This window comes from Vombatus ursinus, unplaced genomic scaffold (genome assembly GCF_900497805.2).
Source record: "Vombatus ursinus unplaced genomic scaffold, bare-nosed wombat genome assembly UNPS02014785.1, whole genome shotgun sequence".
In the NCBI taxonomy this organism is placed as follows: Eukaryota; Metazoa; Chordata; class Mammalia; order Diprotodontia; family Vombatidae; genus Vombatus; species Vombatus ursinus.
In genome coordinates, this window is record NW_020954563.1 from 812,125 (window position 1) to 833,846 (window position 21,722).

Below are 21,722 nucleotides of genomic sequence, written 5' to 3' on the forward strand. Positions count from 1 at the left end.
CTGCACAATTAAGCACAGTGCTCTGTGTACAGTAGGTGTTAAATAAGTGTTTGTAGTGTAATCTACTGTACTGTCCCTTTAAAAAATTGAGTTCTTTCTCCTTATCCAGACTCTTGAGTTCCCAAAGCAGAGAGACTGTTCCTTCTCTGGTCAACTCCAAAGCCTAGTAGGCCTTAAAGAGAACTTGTTGAATGAGTGAATGAAGTCAAGTTTAACTCCCAGTGGCAGGGTAGAAAATGAGGAGTATTCCCTATCTGTTTCACTTTTGGCTTTGCATTCTCAGCACTTGGCACTTAGTGGGTGATTTAAAATGCTTGCCAATTGATTGAATGAATGAATGATTGACTCCTGTCACAGAAAGACACTCAACCAGAAGTTCATTTAAATAGCTTTATTCACTTCAGCAAGGCTGATAATCACAGATTGGATAATCACGTGGATATGAAGAGGGCCCAGCAGTTGCTAAGCCCCCAATGTTATAACCTGTGGTCACATCCTTCTGTATTGATGCAAAAGACTTGTGAGGGGTCTCTACCCAAGGAACCTTTGCCCTCTCCCTTCTCACTATGCTCCCTCTTCAGTCAGGCAGTAGCCAGAGCAGAACCCTGTGTGTGTGTGTGTGTGTGTGTGTGTGTGTGTGTGTGTGTGTGCGTGTGTGTGAGAGAGAGAGAGTGTGTTTATATGGGGGGAGTTGGGGTGGAGGGTTTGGCCCATTAGAAATATTTACAAATCCTTGTGGGGCAGGGGGTAAAAAGGGCAGGGGGTAAAAAGGACAAGATGATGCAAGTGTGGGTATGAGAAAGGGATGGGGCCTTGGGCAGAGTTGTCACTGGGCCCCAGAGGATCCCCTCAGAGAGGTGGACTCAGCTGCATTGGATCAGAACAGGCCCTGGAGTTTGTGAGGTTGACAGGAAGGGGAAGGGGGGCCTTCTGGGAGAAACCTCAGGTTGAAGTGAAGTGAGGTTGGGAAGGTGGGGCCCCTGCTGGTGCAAAACTTTGCATGGAGGGGAGAGGAAGGTGGCAAAGGAAGGAGGGTCCAGAAATGAGCCCTGAAAAATAAAGGGGCTCCTGGGTTTGATTCTAGGTTATTCCAACAACAAGAAAAGGAATAATAGCTTACTTGGAAGGCTTAGGATGAAAGGAACCACAGAAATACAAACTATAAAGATATAAAGACTGTTCACAGCCCTTTCCCACCCACCTCAGTCCTAGGCCCATCCAGGCACCAGGGATCTTCCTTGCTGGAGCCAGGTTTTCAGAGGGGTCTGCAATTCTTACAGGAGCCAGGGGTTCCCAGTTTAGGGTCCCTTCAAACCGGTTCTGTCCATACTGAAGAGGGAGGCTTCTCATAATAACCTCTCCTCTCCTGCTGCCCCCTCTCCCCTGACCTCCCTACACACACATACACATCAAAGGAAAGAACATTCATCTGGGCTATTTGCTATTTACAATATACAAGTGTGGGTAGTGGGACTAGCTGCTTGTTTAATATGGCCAGATCCTGGCACAGCAATGAAACTGGATGATAAGGGGAGTAGAGTGTGCCCAGGGCAATGATCAAAGCAAGAGCGAGCTAGATCTTTGGGCCTGGGCCCAACAAGAAAACCAAAACACAGGACTTCACCAAAGCTGGCAATGTGATAGGGCATTGCATGGACCCCTAGGTGTGGAGAGATTAGACCTTGTGGCATAGGAATAGCCTACCCCCACCCTACCCCCAATTTCTGATGGCCATGGCTTCAGAATCCCTATAATGTCTTTTTCTTGCCAGCCTCCAAAGCCCCAGTCCCACACCACCCACTCACCCCTCTCCACTCCTAGAAGAACCTGAAAAAGCAATGGCCATAGGAGAATAGGTTTTAGAGCAGGAAGGGACCTTGGATCATTTAATCCAACTGCCTCATTTTACAGAGGAGGAAACTGGCTGAAGGAAGGGTACAGGGGCTCACATGCTGAGCATGGGGAGAGCAACAAGGGCCACTGCTGGGGGACACACAAGGGCCCAGTTGGGCCAACAACAATTCAGTGGTGTCTGGATCCAGGGTACTCCTCTGGCCCAGACCCTGCTCCTCATGCACTCTGTACAGTGGAGGGAGGAGGGAAGGGAAGAAAGAAAGGCAGAGGGGCTGGGGAAGGAGTGACCCTCCCACTCTCACTGAGCCACCAGGGTAGGGTGGGTGGGTGAGGGGAATGAAGGTGTGTCAGTCTACAGAGCACAGGCAGCATCTACTGACCGCTTCTTCAGCTCCTTGCCTGGCTTGGGAGGTGGTGGGGGTGGGGCAGGAGCTGCAGGCTGCCCCCCCAACAGTGGGGTATCCTGCAAGTGGAGGGAGGGGCCATGACCATGGTGATGAAGGATGGAGTTCTCGCCAGGGTCCACCCGAAGGTAGGCTTTGACCTTGTGGTGCCGGGCCTTGCCATCACTGAAATCAATCACTCGACACTCGTAGGTCCCCTCATCTGTGGGCTTCACCCGGGATAGGCGGAGCTTGTGAGAGATGTTGCTGCCAACCACCTTGACCACCTAAAGAAAGAGGAGAGAAGGGCGATGGGAGACACAGAGTGACAGGCTAGAGAAGTACTAGATATGGGTCAGAACCAGTGCATCAGGTATCAGTCCAATGAGACCTGAATCCAGAAGAGAAGGAGTTTCTTTCTTACCCTCCATTCTCAATGAATGTTTCCACAAAATCCATACACACATCCCAAGATCAAGGCCTGGGACTAAAATAGATTTAAAATCCAGTGGGATTTACTTCTTTCTCTCCTCAGAGCTCTTATTGTCTACACTACTCATATGATACTAAGCATATTCATATGAAATGAGAGACACAAAATTATCAGATTATCAGAACTGTAAAACAACATAGAACAAAAAATGACAAAGCTGGGAAGGCCCTAGGAATATAGACTGTCTGAGCTGAAAGGATCCTAAGTACAGAAGACGACAAAGTTGGGATGGTCCTTTGAACATAGAGTTGGGATGTTGGATCTGGTAGGATCTTTACAACACGGAACATAGAATATAAGATTTGGAAAGACCCGTAGAACTTATAACACAAAATGACACCCTTGTAAGGGACCTTCAGGACCACCTCTACCCCTCATTTTACAGAGAAAACAGAGCCCCAGGGAGGGGAAAGAGAATTGCTTAATGTATAATGAATGGGTGGCAGAGGAGAGGATAGTTTTCTAGGTCCCAGACCAGTGTTCTCTCTACTTTATCATACTATGAAGAAGGTGCTGCCCAAATATTTGTTGACTGATTGACGATAACAGGCATGTGGTGGCTGTGAGGTACCCTCAGGCTGCAGACTCCCCCCTAGGAGCCTCTGGGGACAAGACTGGGCCAAATTTTTCCACTGTCAGTAAGCTCAGACAGAGCTATTTTCCACTAGGAAACACTGGCCTCTGGGAACTGTCCACAGTGCTGAGGTCTATCCAGCATCCTGGGAGCTGTCCGGAGTTCTGGAAGCCATCCACATTTGAAGCTGATACAGAAGAGCAGAGTTTGTACCACATGAGAAAAGGACCCTGGTACCTTCCCCCTGTTGAATCAAATTGTATATGAACTCCCAGTAAAACATCAAGTCTGTTTAAACACATGGTTTCTTGAACCTACCTGACCTCACACCATGTTTTCCTGTTTGCTCCTTGGATCCCATCATTTCCATGCTCCTGACCTATTCTTCTGGACTCCAGACCTGTCTCCTCCCTTTGTTTCCTATTTTCTTGAACTATCCTGAAAGCTGCCATGATAACTCAATACTTTCCCCCTTGAAGAATCCTCCTATTTCTGGTCCCCTGTGAATTGAGATGTTACCACTGTGAACTGTCCTATTCAGATCAGGTCAGCCTGCTGCTACCGTAGCCTCATGCCATAATTTGGCCAGTCTCATGTAGTCCTGAGTGACCATTTAAGTTGTGACTATGAAGAGACCCAAAAGCAGGGCCAGGAAATGCACACTTCCAGTCTGAGTATCAGCTACCTTTGATCTCACTTTAGAAAATATGTTGGGATTCCTCTTTCAGACTCAAAAGCCTAAACTGCTATACAAATACTGGGGATTATTAGTATTGAATAATTGTTGAAATACAAACAATTTGTAAACCTTCAAGTGTGATATAAGTGGAATTTTCTGTGTGTGTGTATGTGTGTGTGTGTGTGTGTGTGTGTGTGTGTGTGTGTGTGTGTGTGTGTAAAGACACCATGGTGTATTGAAAAAAGCATTGGATTTGGACTTGGAAAATCTGTTTAAATCCCAGTTCTGACAGTAGTCATGTGATCACGGACAAGACAGTTCACCACTTTAAGTCACATTTTCCCCACATATAGAATGGAGATAATAATCCTTATACTAACAACCTCACAATGTTGTATCTTGCAAAGCTAGACAAATGGGAAATATTTTATGTCATCTGTTGTCTCACTGTAGCCTGGTAACAATGGCTGTAGGGTCATAAAGCCTATACTAGCGAACTGCAACCTCTAGCAGATCCTTCCAAGCTGGGAAAGCTTCCGTGTGGACCTAATGTTTGGCCTACCTGTGTGCCTTGTTATCTGAAGGGTAACTGAGCCAATTGTGGCAAAGCTTAGTACTAGAAGGCTGGTCACTGGATAATGAATTATTGTGATTGAAGCAACTTATTGCCTTCTAGTATGTATTTAGAATGATAAGAGTTTAGAGGTTGTCTAGTCCAGCCCCCTCATTCTACAGATGAGGAAACTGAGGCTGAAGTTAACTGAGGAAACTGAGAGAAGTTAAGTGACTTGCCCAAAGTCACAGAGATAGTAAGTGGCAGAGCTGAGATTTGAAGCCAGGTCTTCTAACTCCAGAGTGACTGCTTTTTCCATTTGCATCATGTTAATTCATAAACCATAGAAGGGCTATGCTATGCATCAGTGGAGAGAGAGGCCACAACTATGAAATCATGGGTCCTTGAAGTAAGGTGCCTAATAAGTACATCTAATTAACTGGCTAAATCATTGTTGTTAGAAATTTATGATACATTCCACCCTCACTTTCACCTCACAGAATCATTCATTTCCTTCAGAGTTCAATTCATGTCCCTTCTCCTGGGAAAGCTTTCCTTGAAACCCCTGGTTGTTAGCTGTCTCTCCCTCCTCAAATTATCTTTTACTTATTTATATATTCACATGTTTTATCTTCCAGTGTAACATAAGCAACTTGAAGGCAGGGGCCATTTTTAATTTTTGTCTTTGTGTTTCCAGGGCTTTGCATAGATATAGCGGTACATAAAAATGCTTACTGAGTTAAACTGAATAAAGAAGGAAGAGGAGCAGGAGCAGGAGGAAAAAGAATCTTTCAGAGGAACAAGAATATCGAAAGGAGACCTAAGATCCTATATCCAAATATCAATTAGCATTTTATTTTTGATTCCACTATATCTTTATCACCTTTCAATACTAACCTGCTAAATTCCCCATGTTGGCCTACTGCATCCAGTTAGTAGAGAAGAGATCAATGTGGGGTCACCTCGCTACTCTCCAGGCCTTCCAGAGGCTGGATGCTTTCTCTGTGGAGCACTCCATCCCATCTCTTCTTCAGAGAAATGCTGGGTAGGGACACTGGAGTAGATAGAAGGAACTAGCACATCTCCAGGTTTTCCATCATCCCCAAAGCTTGACTAGGAGAAGGACTTGTGAGAACTATTCCACATCTTTATTTCTCCAAAAAATAACCCTAGACTCCTTACTTCCTTATTTTGTAGGATTTAGAACTGGATGGGATATTAGAATCAATCTAATCTACTCATCCCTACAGAAGAGGAAGCAAACCTATTTTTTCTATTAAAACGATGCAGCTTATCCCATTTCCTTATTTCTACAAATGAAATTATGTTGAAGCCAGCTAACTTTGTTTCTTTAACTTCAAACACCCTCTCCCAATAACCTAGGCCTTTCCTTTAATTCCTCTCCTCTCTGAAGAATAAAATCCAGATAAGGAATGCAGAATTTTTCCTGAGGCCCTTCCCTTTCTCCCCTCCCTGCTCTCTGGAAAAGGCCAGATGACTGACCCATTCATCCCTACTTCTCCCTTTCTTCATAGCTGAACGACCTAGTCCCCTCTAAGAAGCATCAGGCTAAGATCGATGCCACAGCTTGCCAGCTAATTAGCTTTCATACCAAATTGATTCTCTCCTGGTATTTATCACCCGATGAAATTTAAGACTTACTCACGGCCCGAGTGGGTGCAGCTTTCAGGTTGGGTCAATAAATCCGATTTATAGCCCACCCTGGGTCCCTGGCTCTGTGCCAGAGGGGAAGGAAAAGATGAGGACCCAGCTGGGAGTGGCTGCTACTGTTCACCCTGTAGTGGACCTGGCTAGCTGGGCTTTCCTATAATTTAGGAGTGGTCCTATTCAGGGCCCTCATGAATAGCACAACCTGGGTTCAAATCTTGTCTCTTTTTACTGGCCATGAGCAAGTCACTCGATAGTTAATATACCTATTTCACAGGGCTTCTGTGAGGCTCAAATGTGATAATATCTATTTGAAATATACTTTGAAAACCTTAACGAGCTATGTAAATGCCAATTTACCATTATCATCATCATCATTACTGCCACACTAAAGACTTGTCTCTGGATCTCTCCCCACTGAGACTGCCCTGCTCCAGGTCTTGTTCCTTGGCGGATAATCTGACATTCAGCCCCTATTGCTGCCTGTGCTTATGGGAGAGGGTTGGAGAGTAAACTTCCAGGTAACATTTTAACATTTAACATTTCCAGGTAAGATGTATTTTAATTTGAGCTTTCTAGAGATGTACTCCCGCAAATATGTATTGTCTTTGAGCTGTGATAGTCCAGTGAAATATGGAAAGGGTGTCAGCTTAGAAGACCTATATTGTTGTCCTGGCTCTGCCACTAACTCTGTGACCTTGGACAATTCATTTCTTTCTGGGTCTCAGTTTTCTCTTCTGTAAAGTGATGAGATTGAATTTGGTGGTCTCCAAAGTCTTTTTCTTCTCTAACATTCTGTATTATTGATGATAAAACTATCATCAGTAATAATAACAAAATAGGGATTTCCAATTTACATGTTAGGACATGCACCATGGATTGTTTCTTTTTTTCCTTTCCCTCTTTCTTTCTTTCTTTCTTTCTGAGACTAGGTCTTTCTATCCTTCTTATGCTGGAAGTACAGTGGCCACTGATGAACCCAATCCCACTACTGATCAGAACTAAAGTTTCAACCTGCTCCAGTTCCATCCTGGGGCCTTTATACCTCCTAAGGCAGCAGCACCATTCCCAGGGCTCAGCATATTGGCATCAGACTTGTTGCAGACACCCAAACTGATGACAATTCACAACTCCCAAGCTCATGTGATCCACCAGACTCAGCCTCTCCAGCAGCAGAGATTATAGTAATGCACTAACATGCCCAGCTATTTTTTTCCTCCCAGCAGAAGGATGACCTACAGATTTGTTGGTCTCTTCCAGAATTCTGTAGTCTCCTTGTAACCAAAGACACACAACTGCATTTGTATATAACTCAATTAAATTCAGCAAACATGTATTAAGTGTCTTACATGTGCTAGGTGTTGTTCTAGGTCTATGGATAAAAAAAAAAAAACATAACAGTCCTTGCTCTCAAGAAACATATATCCTACTGGGAGTAATCAACTTGTACCTAAATAAAGATATTACTAGATAAACTAGTACAAACAGATAGGGGAATGCAAGGAAGGCTTCATGGAAGAAGTAGAACTTGAACTGAGTCCTGAAAGAAGACAAAGATTCTGAGAGGTGGAGACAATGTTGAATTGGAGTATGGCTCTGGCCAATAGAACAGAGCAAAGCTAACCAATCAGTCTACACTGAGATCACATCCTGTGGCCTTACCCTCAAAAATCCCATGTCTTAACCCTTGAGCTACTTGACCATGGGACCAATGCAGGGCAGTGGGTCAGCTTCTTGGGGTCATAAAGAGAAGTGGCCTGGCAGCCATCATCATTCTCCTTCTTCCTCAACTTCCAGCATAGGCTGATGCCATTGTTTTTGGGCCATGTGCCTGGGTCTCTATGAACAGTTGAGTTTCATGTGTATTGGCACAACCCAGAGTAAGTGCACCAGCCAGACTCTGCTTACATAAATGAAAGAACTGAATTTACAATGCAACAGGATGGATCTGCATTAGTTAGAGGTAAGAAATTCCCAGCCACAAGGGGATTATAGACTAGAGCAAGTCCTATTTTTATGGCAGCCAAAGAGTTAATCTGGCTAGAGTATGAGGGGGTTGATGAGGTAAGTGAAGAGGTGTGGTCAAGAACTGGCTGGCATCCAAAGATATCTCCATGGGGATATAACTTTAGGATCCCCTTAGCTTTGGAGAGGATTGATTCAGGAAAAGTTAGCATCCTAGAACAGTTGCCAAGGCTTTGTCCCTTGAAGAAAGGAGAGATGCCTTTGTCTTTGAACTGCCTATGGGCCTTGAAGCTCTTTCCCAGTAAAAGGGATGGGAGGTTTGTGCTAAGGAGAGGTCCAAGAACTGGAATAGCAAAGACAAAAGAAAGCTGACTGGCTTGGGGTTTAGAGCAGACATTCTTAACCTGAGAATTCTGAATTTGTTTTTTTTTATGTTTTGATAATTGCATTTTAATATAATTAGCTTCCTTTGTAATCCTACATATTTTATTTTTAGCATTTAAAAACATTAAGACTTCAGCAGGCTGTCAAACTGGCTTAAGAAACACACAAAAATTAAGAAATCCTACGGTAAAGGAACTTGCATCTGAAAAGCAGTATGATGTAGGTGAAAAATCACACTGGATTTGGGGTCAGAAGACTTGGGTTTGAATCCTGCCTCTGCTAATTACTACTTTTAGGACCTTGGTCACCACTTAATCTTTCTAAGATTCCCCTGTCGATTTCCTCAGATACAAAATGAGACAGTTGGAATGATAATCGTTAAGGTCTCTTCTCTCACTAAAGCCCATGAGGAAGATATTAAATCCTAATACTTCTACTCAATTCCCAAGAAGCAGTCATTTTTATCTACCCACACAACAATCCATGGGACATTAAATATAAATGAATAATAGCAAGATAGCTACTTGTCCTCAAACCATGTCTAGCTGAATCCCATCAAACAAGATGAGAACAAAATAGCAGTGAGGATGGAGATGATGATTAGGCTTGAAGGACCAACTATTTCCTTGGGGTGTGTGCTTAGTCCACCAATACAAATTGCAGCCTCTCTTTCTGTGAGGTGCTTTTGTGAGGTGCCGTGGTCAAAAGCAGGATCTGGTGGCCACCCTTCCAGGTTCTGAGCTTCTCCACACTTAGAAAGGCGTGTTCTTGGCTGATGTACATAGACCATTTCAGGGTCTGTACTCTAAGCCTTTCCAACATGGTAGGACCTGAGACAGCAGGAAATCTACTTCCACAGCCTTGGAAAATCCATGGTTATGGATCCATACTACAATGAGACATCAGATTGGGGTACTAGTAAAAGAATAATAATATTAGCACCTATTTCTATGGTGCCTCACAGTTTGTAAGTCACTGTCCTTACAAGAACCCTGTGAGATGAGGAGTGTGTTTTTATCCCTGTTTTACAGATGAAAAATAATCATTTTTCCTTAGAAGTGAAGTATCATCCCACCAGGAAACAGGGGTAGATGAGAAGACCCCTGGGTGATGCTTCCATCTGAGAATCCCATGTTTCTCTTAGTTGGGAGGCATAGGGTGATGGGTTTCCTCTGAGGCACCAGGACCTGGAATCGGCTGGAGGCCCAGATAATCAGATGAGCTAGATTGGCTTCCTGACCCCTCCATTCCCTCTAAATGAGGGACGGTAGCAGTCTTGCCAAGCTCTTGGGCCTAGTCTCTCACCCGAAGTCCCTGACCTTAGAGGAATCCAAGGAAATGCTTTTTCAGATGCACAGCGGGGAGTGAATTACCTCAACATCTGTTTCCCTCACGGATATTAATTATCCTTCATTTGTCAACCCTACGAGCCACTAATGGAGTAATAATGCTTTGAGCTCAGAGAGGACCTGCTCCTCAGGAGTGCCATGGGCTCTGCATACTGCCCTCCTCCTCCTCCTGATCTCAGTTGTGCTGGAGGAAGAGAATAGATATTTACACTCCCATTTCTTAGAGGGGGAAACAAAAGCCTAGTCAAATTCAACCCGACTTGCCCAAAACTTTGAAATGTTAGTATTGTTAACAATCATTCTGTCACCTTAATTCAACTCCCCCAAGAAAACTTTGGAGAGCACACATACCCCCCAGATCACTTCCACCTCCCTAATGCCCCAACCTTTTCTCCTACCAGCCAGGCAGCCTCCCTATGCTTCAGGAATCCAAAGCATCTTACCATAGACGTCATCTGGTACGGCAGAAAATGGCCTAAACTGGGAGACAAGAATCCTGGCACTGACACTTATTTGCTGGGTGACCTTAGGCAAAGTCCTTTTCCCTCTTTGGGTCTCAGTTTCCTCATTGGCAAAATGGTAAGGTTGTGCAAGGTGTGCCTGTTCTAGCAGGCCAGTATCACCAAAACAACAGGTAGCGTGTTGTATTACATGAGCATGATGGGTAATAACACCTGCAGCACCTACCTCTCAGGGCTGTTTAGAGAGATATGTAAAAAGCTGTGTAAACCTTAAAGTGCTATAGCATATCGGCTACTAAATCCCAGGCACTTTGTGGGGGAGAGGGGGAAGAAGGGGGACTATCTATGGTATTTTGATTACCTGCATCACTGCTTTTGTCCTCTGCTTAGTGAAGATAAGGAAGTGTGGACAAGAGCAATAAGACGGCCTCAGTCTCTGCTCTGGCCAGAGGTTCCCAGATGGTACTGGCTGGTGACCCCTTCCCCATGACAACCTGATTTCTCTGCTTCATGTTTCAGTAGGTTAAAGGTAAAGGGATAAAGGGATGACGAAGTGTTAAGAAGTATTTATTAAGTACCTATCACCACATCTGGCACACTGTAGGCACTGAAAAATGCTTGTTGGTTGATTAACTGAAAGGGATGATGGTAATATTGCATGTATAAGTGGTGCCACTCTTACTGTTTCCCCTTCACCCTGTTGGCTAGGAGTGAAGATTTGGCATGTCACCTTTAAAGGCTCCAACCCCCCTCAATTCCTTCTTGGACTATACTCATTCCAATGGCCAAACCATCATTCCTTCCACTTACATGTTGCTTTATAATTGTCAAAGCACTTTCCCACCTATTCTCCCACATATTCTCTCACATCACATCATGATGATGATGAGGAGGAGGAGGATGATGATAAATAGATTTTCATCGTTGTTGTTCAGTCGTGTCCAGCCCTTCATGACCCTGTTTGAGGTTTTCTTGGCAGAGATACTGGAGTGGTTTGCCATTTCCTTCTCTAGATCATTTTCCAGATGAGGAAAACAAGGCAAACAGGGTGAAGTGACTTGCCCAGGGTCACATGGCTGGTAAGTATCTGAAGCTGGATTTGTACTCATGAAGATGAGTCTTTCTGACTCTAAGCCTGGTACTCTATCCACTGTACCACATAGCTTCCCTCTGATAAATAGATAGATACCGTTAATATAGCACATGAAGGTTCTTGTAAAGCTCTTTTATCCTCATAATACTTTGAGTCAGGTGCTATTATTATCCTCATTTTACAGATGAGGAAACTGAGACAGAAAGATTTAGTGACTTGCCCAGGGTCACATAGCTAGTAAGGGTGTAAATAAGATCTGAACTTGGGTTTCCCTGAGTCCACATCTAACACTCTATTCACTACACCACAGTTGCCCAGGGGTGGTATTATTGTTTCAGATGGGAAAAATGAAGTTAGGAAAGGCTAAAGTGATTTGTCCAAGATCACACATTGAATAAGGGCAAGGCTGGAACCCAGACCTTCTCACATCTTGGCTAGGACTTGTTTCACCCCATCTCCATCATATCTTTGGGCAGTTATAAGGGAACATCCCACCCTTGTGCTCTGACCCAAACTCCCCTCTTCTCCCCCCCCCATATCTCTGGCTTTTTAAAGGGCCCTTCCCCTCCTAGCCTTTGCAAAAGGCTCCCAAAGAACAGTGCTCCTTCCTTATTCTACCCAGCAGGGTCTGTGCCTTTGATGAGGTAATTAGGATTCATTGCCACGGGGCTGGCAGGTTCTCTGTATTTGTTCAACAGGAGAGACAGCCCCCTACATAAATGTGTGCACAGTGAACATGGCACTTATCCTCCAGGCAGATGAAGGGGAGGGGGCAGTGTACAAGTAACAGAGCTGAGAGGAAGTAGATGTGCTGAGGCTAATAATAATGGCTCCTATTTCTAGAGCACTTTAAGGTTGACAGACCACTTTCCTCACAACAGCCTTGTTCTACACTGAGGACATACATGTGGAAGCTTAGTGACTCACCCAGGGTCACACAGCTGGTCAATGACTCAATATTGGGAATGGATTTGAACCCAGTTCTCAGGCTTCTTCACAGAAGATCACAGGATATTTTTGTCTGAAGGCCATCTAAGTTCAACTATTTCATTTTACAAATGATCAAACCAAACCGGCCCAGAGAGGGCCCAAAATCACACAGTTAATGAGTGAGCAAGGAACCAAACCTTTGTTAGATCTCCTGCCTTTGCAGAATGAATGGCATGTCCCCAAATGGAGCTATCTGGGGGTTTTGTTTCCTATTTAATTCATTTTAAAGCTTCTGAAATTTAAAGCAAATTTTGCTTAAGACCCTGCTGACAAACCCTCTGATTCCAAAATGCTTCCCAAAATTGAGCCCTTCCGACAGGAATCTAACTGGTGGCAAATGGAGAAGAGAATGTTAACAAACAAAGGTTTGCCCGTAAATCATAATGAATTCCTCGTGCAGATGCATTGACATGGTTTAGCTGTGCAATTAGGCACCTAATTATGCTGAAAGACACAAAGCCCAATTATGGCATGACCAAGCCTGGGGCTTCTTCCTTCTAAGAGAGACTTTGCCACACATTCCCTTCCTCTGATTTTTGGGGAAACCAGGGCTGTGTTGCTAAACCTTGTCAGAAAAACTGTAAAACATTTGGTGGCTGCCTTAGGGCAAGAGACCCACAGTCTCATCCTTTGGAGCATATGATCCTAAGACTAGAAGGGACCCCTTGAAGTTTTTTAGTTCAACCCCTTCCTTTAGGATGTGTCCATACTAATGCTGACCCACCATTGGGTACTGAGCTCTGGTTGTTATTTCTTCAATGAAAACTCTCCATAGGAAGGGGTCACAGATACAGTGGAGGGGAATGTAGCCAGCAGTCTCTCACAGGGCCTCAGCAGATAGGCCCTGGATAGGTCAGTCAGTGTCTTGACTGGTCCTTGATATTCGATTCAGTGAACCACAAATAATTATTGATCCCTAAGGCCTTTTCCTGTAATCCTAATAGTCTGTGCTGGGCATTGGGGACATAGAGTTACATACATTGGAGGCCCTACTCTCAACAAACCTACAATTGAATGGGTCAGAAAAAGAAGAGTATGCAAATAGCTGATACAATTGAGAATGAGAAAAACATGAAGGAAAGATCCAGAAAAAGTACCATGAGAAATGTAAGGAAAGAAAATCACTTTGGGAGGTATGAATATGTGGGGAGAGGGGGTCAGGGATCAGAAAAGGATTCATAGTATTCACTCCTGAATTTAAACTTGAAGGAAGTGGGGAAATGAGGGAGTAGAATCTATTGCATGCATGAGGACCAATGTAAGTAAAAGCATAGGAAGAGGCAGGCTAGGACCGTGGACTGGAGAGCAGTCCAGGTCACACGGGAGCACAGTATAGTTAAAAGGGATAGCTGTGAGAGAAGGTCAGAAAGGAAGAGTACAGCCAGGCTGGGGAGAACCTTGAAAGTCAGGCAGGAGTTTATATTTTATTCAGTAGGAAATACTGTGCCACTGAAGGTTTGGGTTTTGTAGTTGTTGGTTTAATAGAGAGGAGGCATGATTGTAAGGGCATGATAAGATCTCTTCGGAGACAGCTGGCAATGGGGTACACTGGTAGAAGAAGAGATTATTATCTCAGCATTAAAGATGGAGAAACAGAAGCTTCAAGAAGCAAAGAAACACACCCAAGATTGCATAGTAAATTAGTAGAATCTGAACGCAGGTCTTCTAACCCCTAGTCAAAGGAGCTAGACTCTCCCTTCCAATCCAAGTATGGATATTTCCAGGACTCTATTCCTGTGGCCCCTTCATTTTGTCACCCCTCTCCTCAGAACTTCAGACCTGGAACTAAATCTCATCATTGAAACTGCCCTGGCACATGGTAGATACTCAGCAAGTATTTGTTAGTTTGCTTTTCACCATGCTTTTTAATTATGTGATTAAGAGCAGATCTTCCCAATGGCCCACTTGGACCACATCATTTTCTTACTTAAAAATCCTTTAGTGACTCTCCATTGCCTAAAGGCCAAAGCCCAAACTCCTTAGCCTATTATTGAAACCCCTCTATAATTGTTTCCTGTACATATCCACTGTTTTCCCACCTCCATGCCTCTGTTCATGCTGTTCCCTCTGCCCAGAGTGCACTTCTTGCTTCTACTTCATGCTCAGGACAAATCTCTTCACCTCTCTAGGCCTCAGTTTCCTCATCTGTCAAATGTTTGGGTTGGACTAGATAACTTCTAAGGTGTCTTCTAGCTCTAAGTATATATTCCCATGATCAACCGTTTGGTGTTTCCTCCACCAACATAGACGACAGCCCTCCTACACCTCTGGCAAATGGTTTGAAGAGTTTCTGGAGTGAAAAAAAATCCATCTCCTAGGGACCAGCCTTCAGGTGATGGGCTTGTACTCAGGTAACAGATAGCCCATCCTCAGGACTGTACTCGATCAACCAGCAAGTGTTTATTAGGTGCCTACTCTGTGTCGGGCACTGTGCTGGGCTCTAGGGAAACAATTCCAAAAGGGACCCAAGGTCAGAGTCTGTCCAGCTTCAGAGGACCTGCCAGAAGTTTCCCTGTGCCATCAGAACCTTAAAGAGGCCAGGGCTACCTTCTGGTCATGGCGAGACATCAGAGGAAGGCCTCAGTGGGGCCAGCTTGCATCAGCTTCCTCAGTTTCTGCACACTTAAGGTAAGGATCTCTGCCCAACCTCCTTCAAGGAAGGGGTGTGAGATCTGTGAAGATAACAGTGAGGGAAGTTTTTAAGAATTAGAAAGCTTTACCAGGGTATGCTGGATAGAGTACCAACTCTGGAGTCAGGAAGATCTGAGTTCAAATCCAGCCCCAGACACTTACTAGCTATGTGACCTTGGGCAAGTCACTTAAAGAAACACAATATAATGGAAAGAATCCTGGACTCGGGAGTGAGGGGACCTGGGCTCAAGTCCCAGCTGCCATTTCCTAGCTTCATGATGTTACAGAAATAATTTTTCTCTCTACAGTTTAGGCTCCTCCTCTGTAAAATGGACTAGATTCTCTCGAAGGTTAATTCCAGCACTAATGTTTTACGATTCTACGATTTATAATATTGTTCTGGAAATGTGCAAGAATAATATTCCCAATTATGGATTCTCTCTCTGGAATTTTTGTACCCCGGACAGATAAAAAAGTATGATATGTATGTAAATATACACACATATATTACATGTATATATGTAGTACGAATGCATGTGTGTGTGTGCATATGACAAGCCCTGTATTTGTAGTTAGATGACCTGAGTTTGAGTTCAAGCTGTATTATTGACTGATTAACCTTGGTTAAGTCACAATCTCTCTGGGCCTCATCCCCAGCTATAAAATGATGGGATTGAGTTTGACGATCTCTAAGATAGCTTTGATATTTAGTGATGATGAGCACCATCATCCTCCCATTATTCCCCTATGGCCTCTCATCTCCCAGGGGACCCACCCCCTCCCACAATGGTGGCACAAATGTAGGCAGCCAGGCTCAGGTAGATCAGCCAGGATGCAGAGAACCAGGCTGTGCGGGCAGGGCCTCAGAGTCACAGGCCCCCTTTGTGCATTTTCTTTGACAAATGCAGCAGCCTCTTAATTATTGATGGTGACGCCGGGGAAGTGGGCAGGAGATGTACTGCTGCAACTAGTTTATGGAAGTCATGTAGTCCCAGCTCCGTGGGGCTGCTCCAGCCCCTGCTGAGACCTGGGCTAGAGAGATAGCTGAGTCAGCCAGGACACAGGGCAGAGGCTCCAAGACTTGTCTGCTTTTATTTCCTGTCTCAACTGGAACAGAAATCAAAAGGCTGGTCTGCTGATTTTACCAACCGTTCCTCTAGCACTGTATGAGCTCATTAGGTCCAATTCAAGTCAATGAAGAGTGACTGAAGCCCCCTCTCTCTCCAAGGCCCTATGGTCAGTCCTGAGGGCTCTCAGCTCAGAATTGATGCTTCTCTTATGAGAGGTAGCATGGGACCATAGGACTGAGAGCTGGAAGTGTCCTTAGATACCAATCACCTAGTCAAAGCCCTTCATTTTACAAATGAGGAAATTGAGGCCCACAGAGGAAAAATGATTTACCCAGGGTTACATAGGGAGAAAGTAGCAGAGCCAGACTCAACCCCCAAGTCTGCTGACTCTAAATTCATTACTGTACACAGTAACAATAGCCATGTACATCCAACCTGTTTCCTGTTGTCTTGGGCCCAAACTCCTTTGGGACCCTCCCCAACCTTAACCCTGGGGACTTCTGACTCCAAAGAGCAGAAATCGGGCCTCAGCTCTAACGGGCACCTACACCCACCGCAATTCTGGGATCCATTGTTCTCTGAGGCAGGGGTGCTTTGCCTGGGGAAAGAAGGGCCATGTTCCAAGGGCTCCAAGTGATGAAGACCCTGAATCTGCTGTTTTCAATGTTATGGACAAAACAGATATACCGTGTACAAAAACAACCACTTTTGTGCTTTGGTAGGTGAACATTTGTATGCATTTCTCTGTGTAGACACATGTGTAGATGTATTCTGCTGTGTGGGAGTACAGACACATGCATATGTGCCTATGTACATGTACAAATATGTGTCTGTGTATACACACGTCTACATATGCCCGGGTCTACACAGAGCTGGCAATGTCACCATCTGAGGAGGCTGGGCCTGGGCATGGGTGGAGCAGTTCCACCCTGCTCCCTATGCCCACAACAATTCCTGCTCCTCTCTGTTCTCCAGTTCACGTTGTCCCTCCCTGGCTCAACTGCCCGCCTGAACTAGGGGTGGGGCAGACTGCGCTTAATGTGTCCCAACCCCATCGCACCCTAGAGTTCAGGTCTATAGATGTGTATACATGAGCAGGTGTTGGTCGGTCCAAGAATAGGCCAAACTCTTCACCAATGCTAGCTTGTAGAAAACAAAATTTCAATGTAAGCTACTCAAGGGCAAGCGCTGTTAGTGTTTGCCTTTGAATATCCAGTGCCTAGCACTGAACCTGGCACATAGTAGGTGCTCAATAAATCCTTGTTGGATTGAATTGAACTGATTCCAACCAGTGCTATTTTTCAGTGGATACCTATATGTTTTCCTTTCAAAGATTTCATTTTAGGGATGCAACCTGCACTGAGGACTGCCCACAATTGGACCAATCTGGTGCATGGGCATCTATATCTCTGCATGTGTAAGCTGTCTCAGACTTAAGGATATTTTCATTATAGGATCATAGATGTGGACCTGGAAGGGATTTTAAAGGGGTCATCTAGTCCAAACCACTCATTTGACAGATGAGGAAACTGAGACCCAGAGGGGCTAAACAACTTGCCCAATGTCACACAAGCTGCAAATTTGAACCTGAGTCCTCTGACTCCAAGTCTAGCGTTCTCTTCAACTGTCCCACACTGAGTCCCTTCATTCATGACTGAGCTGTAGGCACAAAAAGGTGGCAAAGGAAGGTGGAGGTGGCACCTGGTCTCTCCAGTTAGAACGTGGAAAACATGACCCTGTAGAAACAATCTTACTTACACACGGGGGCGGGGTGTAGGCAAAAGAACAAAGGACATCAGCTGCATTGCTGCCAAAGTGACCCCCAGCCAGCCTGGGGAACCTAGCCACCATGGGTTATGACACCATTCCTATGGGGAAATTTGTTCTCAATGTTCTGAGTTCCAAACAACCCATTTACACACAAATTTCTAGGGGGAAAAATAGCAATAGCCAGTATTCATATAGCACTTTAAGGTTAGCGAAGTACTTTACAGATAATATCTCATGTGATCCTCACAACAACCCTGGGAGGTACGTGCTATTGTTATCCTCATTTTACAAATGGGGAAACTAAGACAAACTGAGATTAAATGACTCGTCCAGGATCACACAGCTAGTAAGTGTCTGAGGCTGAACTTAGGACTTCCTGATTCTAGGACCAGTACTCTTATCCACCGTACCACCTAGATACCTCTGTATTGTCTAGAACCTGTTATTGAGTTGGGGCCAACCACTCTGAATCTTTACATTACAGGGACGAGGATATGGATTGAACGCATGATTTCATTGATTTAACGGCCTCCTACAGTTTACAGTCTTAGAGAATGGGCCAGAGCACTGATAGATGAAGGACTTTGCCAAGGTTCCTATATTTAGTATGTGTTAGAGGTATGACCTGAACCCAGGTCTTCTTGACTCTAAGGCCAGTTCTCTATCAAGTACATTATGTATATCAAATCAATGAATACAGACTATCAGAGATAGATGGAACCTTAATGATCTAGTCAAAACCCTTCATTGTAGAGGTGGGAGGATTGCTTGCAAGGAAAGGGATAAGACTTGATCCAGAGTCCATTAAAACATTATTATTGGCTTGTCTTTGGGCAAGTAGGTGACACAGTGGATAGAGTGCCAGGCCTAGAGTCAGAAACACCTGAGTTCAAATCTGGCCTCAGGCACTAGCTCTGTGATCCTGGGCAAGTCACTTAACCCTGTTTGCCTCAGTTTCCTCACCTGTAAAATGAGCTGGAGAAGGAAATGGCAAACCAATCCAGGATCTTGGCTAAGAAAATCCCTATTGGAGTCATAAACTGTCTGACACAACTGAACAATAACAACAACAACAAATTAGCTTCTCAAAGAGAATGTAAGTTCCTTGAGGGCAGGGACCATTTCCCTGTCAACTCTGAATCCCCTCTTCTTAACACAGTGCTAGGCACATAGTGCTTAACAAGCATTGCTTGTTGATTGATTAATGAATCGATCAAGAGTTAATAGCAGAGCTGGAACTAGCACTCCCAGCTCGAGGCTTTTTCTATAGCACCCTGCTTTCTCTCCATATATGTGCATTTATCTATTTAATACTGGGTACTTTCCCAGAGACCCCAATCCTGCAGCACAATGCAAAAGAAAAGCTTAAAACAGTGTCAATCTCTAAAGGGGAGCCCTGGATGAAGGGGGACAAAAAGAGGGGTGGGCAAAGGCAGCAGGCAGGAGCAATCAGGGCTAAGCATGCTTATTTTATTTAACTAATTAGAGCCTTCACATTCCCCTCACGCGATGCTAAACAGTCTTGGAATTCTAATCCTCTAAATCAATTAGATTAGTCTCTCCTTGGCCTGAACTCCCTCTTCCTTAAACCCCAAACAGCATCAAAAGAGGGAGCCTCAGTTTTTTACAAAAAGAATGCAGCCACCTGCTTGGGCTTAAGCAATCTGTGCTCAGGCAGCAAATGGGTCATTCAACACCTAAAAGGCACTCCTTGGGGAGGGGGAAAGGAAGGCGCTTGCTGAGCTGAAAACATTTCTGGTTTCCAAACGTTACTTCAAAGAAGGTCAAATGACATTCTGGATGGTTCCAGCATTCTGAAGACAAGAAAGACCAAAGACTGGGCATAAGAGACACTTTGGATTTCTGTGTTGCAAATCCCACAGAGAGACAAAAAGAACATTGCTGCTGGAACCAAAAGGCCCAGTCCCAACCCTTCCTACCTGTGTGATGCTGGGCAAGGCACTTCCCCTCTTGGAGTCTCAATTTCCTCATCTGTAAGATGGGGATGAAGACATTCGCCCTACCAACGTCACAAGACTGTTGTGAGGAAAGCATTTCATAAGCCTTAAATAGTGATGGAAATGGGTTGTTATCATTTATGATGATGATGATGAAGATTATCATTGGTATTACTGCCTCATAAAACTCATCTATTGTCATCCAACTTTTTAGATGCCTGTTTCCTGTACCAAAGTATCCTTTCTCCTCAACTAGGTTCCCAAAGTAGGCAATACCACCCCCTGGGGGTGCTGGCACGATGACGGGGGAAGCAGTAGTGGCCTGGGGTACAATCATGCACTTAATCTGAGACTTCTTTCCTAGTTTGTAAGATTTCCAGGGGGGCGCTGAGTAATTTTTTTGAAGGGGGGGTGGTAGGCCGAATAAGTTTGGGAACCAGTGTAAACTAGAAGGAAGAGACCATGGTCCAAAATTCCTAGAGTTCCAAGCACAGGGATAGACACATAGCAGATAACAAATATTTGTTGAATGAATGCCATTGTGTTCATGGGATCAGCCCTACACTGGGAGTCTGAAGACCTGGAGTCTAGTTCTCTGAAAAGTTACTTCCCCCTCTCTGGGCCTCGGCTTTCTCATATGTAAAATAAAGGCATTAGATTATATTACAGCTTCTAAGGTCCCTTCCAACTCTGACCTTCTATGTGCTACCCTCCTAAGATCTGGAGATCTAGAATCTATGATCCCTTCTGGTTCTGACATTCCATGTTCTAAGGGCCTTCCCAGACTTACCATTCTATATTCTATGATCCCTTCCAGCTCTGACATGCCATGTTCTAAGGGCCCTTCCAACCCTGGCATACTAGATTTGATGATCACTCCCAGCTCTGACATTTTATATTCTATGATCCCTTCCAGCTCTGACATTCCATGTTCTAAGAGCCCTCCTAGGCCTGGCATTCTACATTCTAAGGTCCCTTTCCAGCTCTGATATTCCATGTTCTGAAGCCCTTCATAGTTCTGACAGTCTAGGATTCTATAATGCTGACTCCTTATTCTTTCCTGGCAAAATAATGCTACCCACCACCAACCAGATCACCTGGTCGGCTCAAGAAGCTTTGTGCATAATTGTCATAGAAAAAAAAATAGCAGCGATTCTGCTCCATTAAATTCCTCATTCCCCCAAATAAAAAATGCCGCTGGGAAGCCCAGTGGAAAAACATCAGGCCTCACACAACCTTGGCCCTTCCATGGAGAATGGATTTTCTCCCCCAGCTCCTCCTCCTTCTCCTTCCCCCTATCATTTGTTGTTGTCATTCAACAGGGTTGAAAAATCTCTGGCCTTTAAAAATGACAATGGTCCAATTTTTGCTTCTGCTGCTGCTCGTCCCCCAAGCTCCCTGCTGAGTCAAGGAAAGCAAAGTTTACAGCTGTGTCCAAGGCAAAAGCCCGTGTGCAAAGCAGGATCAGAACTCACACTTATTTTCGTGGCCTCCTTTCCAGCTTCCTCCTGCTGAGATGCCTTCAGCTGAGGAAAGAGAAAGAGAAAACATTAGTTTGCCTGGAAGGTAGGAGAGGGGGATAGGGCGGGGAGAGGGACACCTGTCACATTAACTCACGTATTTCAATTTGCACTATGAGCTTCAGAGAAAAATATTCATTTATTCATTCAATCATCCATTCACTCAGCAAACATTTATTAGGAGCCTACTGTCTGTCTCTAGAGGGCTGCGGTGGGGGCTGAGAAAGCTGTGATAAGATATGGTACTTGCCCTTGTGAAGCTCGAAGTCTAGAAGTGGGGTGGGGGGGACAATGTATTCTAGAGCACTAGACTACATAATAAATAGT

General features: G+C 44.6%; 1 protein-coding gene across 1 annotated transcript in view; it reads right to left on the reverse strand.

Annotated features, from left to right (window-relative positions):
• Positions 1 to 394: 394 nt before the first annotated feature.
• VSTM2L (V-set and transmembrane domain containing 2 like) overlaps positions 395 to 21,722 on the reverse strand; it is an 83,131-nt gene continuing 61,803 nt past the window's right edge. Inside the window, exons 3-4 of the mRNA XM_027867208.1 lie at positions 21,351 to 21,401; positions 395 to 2,524 (exon numbers count right to left, since the gene is read on the reverse strand). Of these exons, the coding sequence (XP_027723009.1) occupies positions 2,207 to 2,524; positions 21,351 to 21,401 (369 nt within the window). The 3' untranslated portion in view covers positions 395 to 2,206. The remainder of the gene's footprint in view (positions 2,525 to 21,350; positions 21,402 to 21,722) is intronic.